The sequence below is a fragment of the Gadus chalcogrammus genome, chromosome 6, assembly GCF_026213295.1.
Source record: "Gadus chalcogrammus isolate NIFS_2021 chromosome 6, NIFS_Gcha_1.0, whole genome shotgun sequence".
In the NCBI taxonomy this organism is placed as follows: Eukaryota; Metazoa; Chordata; class Actinopteri; order Gadiformes; family Gadidae; genus Gadus; species Gadus chalcogrammus.
Genome location: NC_079417.1, coordinates 9,078,667 through 9,088,323, shown reverse-complemented (window position 1 = coordinate 9,088,323; position 9,657 = coordinate 9,078,667). Strand labels below are relative to the sequence as shown.

At 42.4% G+C, this 9,657-nt stretch overlaps 1 protein-coding gene across 2 annotated transcripts; it reads right to left on the bottom strand.

Moving 5' to 3' along the window:
* Positions 1–1,181: 1,181 nt before the first annotated feature.
* cdk7 (cyclin-dependent kinase 7) lies at positions 1,182–7,300 on the bottom strand. 2 transcript variants are annotated; one of them, XM_056593131.1, is made up of 12 exons: positions 7,190–7,300; positions 6,822–6,881; positions 6,255–6,288; positions 6,096–6,163; positions 5,920–5,988; positions 4,744–4,854; positions 4,263–4,381; positions 3,996–4,095; positions 3,740–3,826; positions 3,469–3,618; positions 2,907–3,051; positions 1,182–1,634 (listed from the first exon to the last, which is right to left on the bottom strand). In XM_056593131.1, the coding sequence occupies exons 1-12, from the start codon at positions 7,253–7,255 to the stop codon at positions 1,606–1,608; spliced, it is 1,038 nt and encodes a 345-aa protein (XP_056449106.1). In that variant the 5' UTR covers positions 7,256–7,300; the 3' UTR covers positions 1,182–1,605. The 2 variants fall into 2 exon arrangements, with proteins under 2 accessions (XP_056449106.1, XP_056449107.1); XM_056593132.1 differs by having other exon boundaries at positions 2,919–3,051.
* Between the last annotated feature and the right edge of the window lie 2,357 nt (positions 7,301–9,657).

Sequence of the window (9,657 nt, the reverse complement as noted above, 5' to 3'; positions counted from 1 at the left end):
TTTCTTATTTCACTGTTACAATTTATTTGAATTTCATTTTTAGATGTATCCAAACATAACCTGGGATACAGCTTGAAATTGACGTTTATGTTCAAATAAAAAAAATTCTACAAACTGCTAGAACCAGGCTGTGGTATCTTCTAATTTATGTTCTGAAAGTGAACAAAACTGTCAACTTTATTGAATCAGATTACAAAAGCCTGATTCTTAATTAAAATTAACTAAGTCTTAATTGAAATGTATTCATGTATACACGTTCAACAATTGGACAAGAAGCATTCCATGATTGCTGATGTAACAGCCGCGGTTAATATACGTATGTATCCCTCCGCTTTACATGCGTTTCTTATAACTGTAAATTAGCCAACAATAACAATCTTAAACTGTAAACTCATAGTCATCAGACTGTTAATTTCCTGGTCGCACAATGAATGGAAACAAACATAAATGTGTTAAAGTAGCTAGCTGTGCAGAAAAATGTTTGTTTCACTTTCTTTTGCCGAAACGATGTGTTGGCGGAGCCAAATAAACGATTAAATAAATCAACTATTTAATTATTGCTTCTTACCGTTTACTGCTAACTTATCACTAAATCACTCAGAATTCATTAGCACTACTCTTGATACTGTACGAGGCCGCCGGTTTTATTTGCTTATATGCATCTGGCATCAGTGAAAGAACCAAATCGGGTGATATAATGTACAGCGTTATCCCGATAGTGACATTACATCTAGGGTTTTGTTCCGTTGATCTTTATCTGACAGCCAGACAGCAACCAGAAAGTTGACCATGGCATTAGCTCTCGGACACGGCCATGTGTGTTTTATCAAAGCTACTGTAAGTGCAGGACGGGGGAAAAAGGCAATTGGACACATTGTTACAGTCAAGGGGTCACAGTCAATTTTCACCCTGTCTGCCTGGAGGGTGTCTTGTGCCACTCACACAGCTAATAGGAATACAAAATAATAAGGCTGAAACTGACACCAGTACCCCTCTTACACATTAACAATGAATAGGTGGGGACATTGAGAATCTAAACAGGCAGCACTCTGTGAAAGTTATAGGTATTATTGGGATTATTTTAGCTGGAACCGTAGACGCTTTTCAAGGAGGAACAGGCTTCTCATCAAGAGCAGGACTATTTTGAATTCCCACGGATTTAAATCAATATATTGTAATATTGTAATAAAAAAGTAATCACCATCTGCAATTCCTCACCATTTATTGCTGAATCACATAGAAAATCATAAGTACAAAAATACATCAACTTGAAATAAAACAAAGTGCTTTTTCGCCACTTTTTTCTTCAGTCATAAATAGTGGACAACCAGTTCTCCTCCCAAGTCATGTTCATCGTTACAATGAGTAGTGAGTGAACTAACGGTGGTTCCTTGACCCAAGAGAGAGCCTTCTGCAAGGACTCTGCAGCCCAATGGATTCTGGGGTTCCCCTCAGTCAAGTCACATGACCCGATCCTAGTCACATGACCCGTGTTCACTGCTCCTCTCAATGTAGCCTACGGCACTCGAGCCACGCATGGAGCTGATGCCCCCTGCTCCTGCCGGTGGGGTGGATGGTGACCACCCCCTCCTCCGATAGACCCACTCAGAAAACCAGTTTCTTCTTCATCATACCTGAAAAATCAATAAGAAAAAAACAAAGCACAGGAATGGCTTTAATAAGGCATTTAAGGGAACGCGTCTGTTACAAAGCTTTAACTCATCCGTGTCAACAGAGGTACCTTGTGGGAGTCACATTATCAAGCAGTCCTACAGACTGAGACAGAAGTAGCCAGTTTACCGCCAACATCTCCATTCCCCAGTGATCATTTGGTTCTCTTCCTCTAATGTAGCCCTAAGCTTAGGCTGCGCTCGACCCAAATAGTTTCCTAACCACGGAAGAAGAAATCACTTTGAACCTCCCAGCATTGCCAAGGTCCTTCTCCAGTAAAGTATACCCTACAGAACTGTATGCTTTCCCTCTGTATTTTAAACTGCAGTTAAATGTAACGCCAACACCCTTTGAATTACTGGTTTGATTTAAACAGGTAGTCCATAATTACCCAAGCAAGTGTAAATATAAAAATGTTAGTGTGCAAGACCGTGAACATATAATGGCTAGCAGCAGGCTTGTCTCTGCACTGGGAGTCAAATGAGATGTTATGTAGGCGTTCACTTGAAGATATGTAACATTTTCCCCAAAGCCTCCCCAAATGTCTTGCTTTCTTTGTTTAAACAGATCCTATATAGCTCTCTTAAGATCAATTGGTGTTTCCTGCATGATACCTTTCCTCTGGACTCACAGAACCACTGTGATTAAAATGGCTATAGATTAAACAAGATTTATTACTTCCACATTTCCGAGTGATTTTTATTCACGACATGGGTTACACCATTGTCATGTTTGCTCACCACATGAAACAGTTACCAAAGGCAAAATTAACCCAGCTGACTCCACCCAAAGATGACATATTGGCCACTCCTCTACGAAAGTGTTCTTTGATTTAAGAGTTTCGATCAAACATAGTCTCAGCTGTGCTGCAAACAAAGAAGTCATAGTGAGAAACTGCAGGTACAGAAACTGGCTTTATAATGTACAGCACAGGGTAAGGAAGGGGAACTGGCTACAGCAGAAAACCAAAAAGAGGAAGTTCACCTAAGAGGACTGTCTATGTGGTCCCTCAACAACATCCAAGAAAGTGTTCTTCTGTTGACAGACAAAAGTGCTCTGAATTGAATTGCGGTGCTGTAATGGAACTTCAGTATCTCTCACCATTAGTTACTCTGCCATACGCACACATGGACAGTGTACCCTTCAAGACAGTGATTGTGTGGTTTGCATTACATTTAGCAGATGCTTTTATCCTGTGTGGGTAATGTGTGTGAGTGTGTGTGGGGGTCTCTCACTCGTCTCCAGACCGTCTATTTTCCTCTTGAAGCCTATGCTGGGGTTATCTCTCTCCTTGAGTGCCTCGGCTGAGCAGTTGGGTTTGGGGAGCTGTGGTCCAGGAGTAGGACCGGGGCGGTTACTGAAGTAGCTCATCTTCAGCGCCTACAGACACGTTAGAGTAGGGTGGCAGTGGGGGGGAAAAGCAGAAGGTCAATTGAGCGTGGCCGCAACATTCCAGAAAATGTCTCTTATTTTTCCACCCGGTTGCCTGACTCTCTTCACTGTCCTTTTTTATTTATTTTTTTAATGGCAGGAAATGGGCATGCATAAAAAAAATAAAAATAAAAATATCAAATGCATGTTGTAAACTGTGTCTCTATATTGAGTGTTCTATTGTTATTATTTTTCAATGCCGATAATCATGTTCTACCTTCAACCACTTAATTAAAGGAATCACTAAAACCAACAAACACTTTCCAATCGCATCTCCCCCTACAGACATTGTTTTAAATGTGATCACCAACACTGCTACGATGCTAAGCCGTATGCAAATCAGGGTGTATACGTGCCGGGGCCTACCTGCGTGGCGGTGGTCCGTGTGGAGGGGTTGAAGGTGAACAGCCCCAGCAGCAGCTCCAGCAGGTCGTCCCCGGCCGCACTGAAGATGTGCTCCAGAGGGGTTCCTGGGAACAGCTTGAACGCCACGTAGTCTGGAAGGCTTTTTACCCCCTAGAGAGAGACACAGACACACACCTTTTAGTATAACTTTTTTTTCAGGAGGGTGCATTTATAAAAGAGAAGTTATATATTAAATGAAAACCAAAGAATATTTCTAGAAGGCATTACGGACCGGCCAGGTCTCCTCTGTGGGGGTCCCTAGGGCCTCGAAGATCTTGGTCAGCTGGTCGAGGTCAGAATCCCCGGCTAGAAAAGGGAGCTACAGAGAATACAAGACGTAGACCGAGATCAGTGTGAGTGTGAGTGTGAGTGTGAGTGTGAGTGCGTGTGTGTGTGTGTGTGTGTGTGTGTGTGTATAACAACAACAACATCCATCCCACCACCACAAGGCGATTCAAGTGATTCAAATAAAAAGCTTAAGCCTGTACCCGGAGAAGCAGCTCTGCCAAGATGCATCCCATGGCCCACATATCCACACCCACACCGTACATCTTGGCCCCAAACAAGAGCTCAGGGGCCCGGTACCACCTGAGAACAAAGACAGGGAATCAGAGCAATGGATTACTGTTCATGTTGTGTCAGCGATCTGTTCCATTAAGGGCACAACAAAAACAGGGAGTGCATGAGAATCATCCACGGGGTTATCGACGCATGTAAAAGGGAGAACCCAGCTGTGATAAGTTGCACACACATACCTGGTGACCACTTGATGTGTGTAGGCTCTGTTGGGGCTGCCAAATGCTTTAGCCAACCCAAAATCAGCCAGCTTTAGCACCCCACTCCCATCCAACAGGAGGTTATTAGGCTTTAGATCCTGAACACAACAAATAGGGGAGAGCAAAGTAGATGGTTGTTAACTGTGTGGATGGGTCAGCACAGCAGTAGAGCTGTTCTCATTCTTAATTCACCACATTCTTCCCATAGTCGTTGGTTAGCCAATTTGCGGTTTGTGTCTTGTCAAGGATCTACACTTTGCTTTCGCTGACCAAATGTTTTTGTCATCTTTTTAAGATCCTCTTTTAAGACACTGGAATCATTTAATAACAAGGGTTGGCAGGCTAAACGCTTAGGTTTCCATGTATCGCCCCCTTCAGGATGATATGGGTAAGGATCGCGGGTGTGAGCGGGAAAGAGAAAAAACAAGCGCGAGAGAGAGAGAGAGAGGTCTCATCTTACCCTATGCAAGACCCAGTGGTGATGCATGTATTCCAACCCTTGCAGCGTCATCTGGATGTATGCTTTGATGTGAGCTGGTGTCAGCACCAGACTAGTGTCTTTTATGATCACCTGCGGAGTAGAAAGACAGATTAGACCCATCCCACTGACTGTTAACTCACCATATTTCTTTCTGACACACTGCTATTCCAGAAAGCAAAATGGGAAAATAAAGGGAAATTTGGAAACAGGCCACAGACAAGTGGCCAACTTGGACCTTAGACCTTGCTCATAGGTCCAAAGTTGAGAAAACCTGAACCAGAGGTTTTCTCACAGCTCTAATACCTCGCCTCTGACATCCAGCCAGACTAGAATGTCCATCCAACATCTGCAGATGATAAGCCTGTGGGCCAAAGTGCACTGCCTCAAAATAGACTTGAAGCCCAAGTAAACGAGATCAGCATCACATTTCACTCCTCTTTCGGGTTTTGCTAATCTAATGCCTGTGAGTTAGAAAGGCCCATCATCGTTTCCTGAGCCCGGAGATATTGATTCTTGTATTTAAGTGCAGTTATCTTGTTTTGCTTCCTACTAACAAGGGCGTAATGCGTTTGTGCTGGCAGCCAGTCTGGAAACACGGATACTTAAGAGGAGACAAGAGGCGGGGGTAGGGTCGACAGAGAGATATGCGTCTTTCTCAAACCATTCAACGACCGCCGAGAGCACTTACATTTTCATCCCACACATTTCTATACAGGACTTACTAATCCAATTTAGCACTCATACCTTCAAAACCTTTTCCATTCTTTAAATTCCTGATTACCTCATTTCTGCCTACCATTTTAGCAGCTGCTGAAATCACCACCATGGCTGCCTTAGCTTTATGACGTTTATAGTTACGAGAAGCCCAAGGTTAAGTCCTTCCCTACTGGATGTAATAAAGCCATATCACTCAAGAAATAGTATGAATACTGCCATCCAGTGGCCTTCTAGTATAATACAACACAAAGGACTTCCTAGACAATTCAATCAAACGGCCATTATGCTGATGGTTTAACCCTAAGTGAATATGAGCAACAAAAATATTAATAGCAGAATATAAAAACTGCATTGACTCTATATTTAGGATCAATGAATACATATGTATGGGAGAGGAATGGGTCCCTGGATGAACCAGGACACTACATAGCATCTTACCTCCAGGTCAGTCTCCATGAAGTCAAACACCAAACTGATGTTGGATTTGTGTCCGAAGGCATCCAGCAACTAAGAACAGTTTATGAAATACATCATAATGAGGTTCAAAGGAGCAGCCGTTCCTCCTCAGATAATTAAGGTTGACAAGGTCCAGTACTATTGCAAAAAAGTCCTACCCCGATTATGTTTGGATGATGTAACTCCTGCAGCAGCTTGATTTCTCTCAGTGCGGTCCTGTTGATACCTGAACGATACAGTTCATGAATAAGAATGTTATTGCACAAGCACTTCATTATTGCCACATTAAAAAAGACTAGACCTAGAGCATAACTTACCATCTTTAGCTTCAGTTCTATGGCCAACCTTGATCTGCCAAATCACAATAAACAATACGGTTGGTGTGTTAGATTAATGTGTAAATCTGTATAACCTTTGCCACAGGCAACTAAGGGGACACTCACAACCTCTTAGCCACAATTCCCTCCATGGAGTTCCCTATTCACGAGAATATAAGTCGTGTCCAATGTTATTTTATGGCGATAAAATTGTAACTCTATGGACTGCTTGGTTCATCATCTTTGTATCAGAAGGCTTGTAGGGCATGTATGAGCAACTTTCGGTCATTTGTTTTCCATTTTTCAAAGTGATTGACGCTTCACTGACCCATTCACAGAAAGTTGCTCAAACATGACAAACTTTGGTTTTTCTGCAACTAAAGGATACAAAGATGAGCCCAAGCTGTCCTTAGAGTTGCAGTACTGGTGAGTTATTCACCATTAAACACAAGACAAATTAGCATGGAGGGATTTACTACTAAAGAGGTCGCTTGCGGATAGTGTTATCAAAACAAATGAGAATTATTATTATTATTATTATTATTTTATTTTTTCAAACATGAATACCTTTTTAATGGCGACTATCGTGTCATTGGTCTTGTCCCTGGCTTTGTATACTGTGGCAAACTGGATAAAGAAAACACATGCATAGCATAGAGGCATTAAAATTGGCAGAATACTTACTACTATCCACAACAAAGAGAGAGACAGAGAAAGCTTTTACTACTTAATACAGATAGATCTGAGATTCTTTGTTGACATAAACAACCAAAGACAATGGTAGCTCTGCACTGGAAGTCTTGACCAAGCAGGTCAGCACCTGTAGCCTACACGTTTTTCCATGCATGGTCATCATAGTATAACGTTAACTTTTATATAAAGTTATTTTCTATGAACAATAAAGAAATATCATTAGAATGGAATGTACTCTGTACCTGGCCCTCTCCGAGAAAGTCTAATTTCTCGTATCGTTTGGCTCTTGTTTTCACATCGAGCGCCATGGTTAACTGTCAATGCAACAAAAACTTCCTCCTTTGTTAAAGGTCTGGGATATCTTATCCGGGTTAAAGGGTATTTAGCTTTTGACAAACACTGCCACCTGGTGTTTTAAATGTAGTTTTGATAAATGGTCGTTGTAGCATACGATAACTGCTTATGTATTTAATTGCAGTGGAATTAATATATCTGTAACGCATAATAACATTTTTGTAATTATTTTATTTTAAATGATAATCAAATAGCCAACCCAAATGTCTTAACTAACCCGAATCTAAGATCTGATAAGATAGTACAAAACTTAATTAGTAACATAATATGCTATCATACATATTGGAATATGATATCTTCACCCTAGCTCACTCTTTTCACACTATGTGTGAAGTTTGGAAAATATGCATTTGATCAATTAACTTGGCATTCTTTTAGGAACACTATTATCTTGAAAAATAATGGTTCAATTTAAATAATGCATACAGTTATCTTATATCTAATTCCAGATGTAAATGATGATAGTTTTGTCCAACCAATTACTATAAATTATTTACAATTACCCTAAGCCAAGAGGGAAAAAGTGAAATATTGAGTCAACATTTCACATTTCAGAAAACAACACTCGTCAAGTTACCAACTGTTTTCCTTCACAAGTTTGACAGTGGTCCCCTGAGATTCTCTTTCTGTCAGCAAGCGAGATTTTGTGATCCACGCACCACTGAGCCCATCCCTGCATCCCCATCTCCATACAGAGCAGAATACCCTCACATCCCACAGGATTAGGCATGGCTCCTCTCCTTTGACCCGCCCTGTCTCACTGTTTAGCTGACATACACCCACATATACACCCCCCACACACACACACATACACACACACACACACACACACACACACACACACACACACACACACACACACACACACACACACACACACACACACACACACACACACACACACACCCCCACACACACACACACACACACACACACACACACACACACACACACACACACACACACACACACACACACACACACACACACACACACACACACACACACACACACGCACACACACACAATGTCTTTCATTTTTATGTTAAGTTGACAAGAGAAGTGTGAAGGATCAGTAGGCCTAATACAACATCCCCCCCCCCACCCAAATGCATGCACCCTCATATCCTGACAGCTCACAGATGTGACTGACAGCACCATATGTGGCCATAAAACTGTGGAGAAGAGCGAATAGATAGGGAAGAAGAATAGAGAGGAGAGGAGAGGAGAGGAGAGGAGAGGAGAGGAGAGGAGAGGAGAGGAGAGGAGATGAGAGGAGAGGAGTGGAGGAGAGGAGAGGAGAGGAGAGGAGAGGAGAGGAGAGGAGAGGAGAGGAGAGCAGAGGAGAGGAGAGGAGAGGAGAGGAGAGGAGAGGAGAGGAGAGGAGAGGAGAGGAGAGGAGAGGAGAGGAGAGGAGAGGAGAGGAGAGGAGAGGAGTGGAGAGGATGGATGGGGAGAGGAGATGGGAGTTAAGAAGAGGAGAGGAAATTATAAGAGAGGGGAGGAGAAGAGAGGAGAGAAAAGGAGGGAAGAGGTGATGGAGGGGAGAGTAAAGGAAACCGAGAGGAAAGAAGGAGAGGAGAGAAAATTATAATTTAGAGAGAGGAGAGGAGACGAGAGGGGAGATGATGGGAGGAGAAAACAGGAGAGGAGAGGATATGGAGATGACAGCAGAGGAGAGGAGAGGAGAGGAGAAGAGAGTTGATGGAAATCCATCAATTGACATGCAGAGATGTAATGAAAGACTTTACAAGTCATCATGACAATTCAGTCAACCTGAACACTCCAAGCATTACTTGCACTCATTCACTGTGATGTATGTCCATTAATTCTGATAGAATTTCTATTTCATTTTCTCTCCCTGAGACTTTGGGTAAGATATCCATATGAATCATGCGCTTTATTGGTTTTAATACAGTTTTTTATTTCATATAAGCAGATGGTGTGATTGAGTACATGAACATGAATAAAACAATGTGTGTGTGAGTGTCTGTTTGTGTGGTGTGTGTGTGTGTGTGTGTGTGTGTGTGTGTGTGTGTGTGTGTGTGCATGTGTTTGTGCGTGCTATATGCATGCGTTCATGCATCCATGCGTGTGTTGGGGCTTGCATTGTGTGTGTGTGTACGCACGTGTTTGTGTGTGTGTCTGCGTGTGTACATGTGCGTGTGCATGTGTGTGTGCGTATGAGTATGTGTACGTGTGCATGTGCGCATGTGTGTGTTTGTGTTTGTGTATGTGTGCGTGCACCCCAACCTTGTGTGTGTTGATTGTCTGTGAGCTTGACAGGCAGGAGATTCAACCGCAGGGTTGTTTATCAAACTCTTAGGAAGTGGGTGGTGTTGTTCTGAGCGGACGT

Excerpts from the sequence above, each read along its gene's own strand:
- cdk7 (XM_056593131.1), bottom strand. The coding sequence starts at position 7,255 with ATGGCGCTCGATGTGAAAACAAGAGCCAAACGATACGAGAAATTAGAC. Across the intron at positions 4,855-5,919 it reads TCATGGAGACTGACCTGGAG|GTGATCATAAAAGACACTAG; the intron begins GTAAGATGCTAT and ends TCTACTCCGCAG. Across the intron at positions 1,635-2,906 it reads AATAGACGGTCTGGAGACGA|GTATGATGAAGAAGAAACTG; the intron begins GTGAGAGACCCC and ends TTGATTTTTCAG.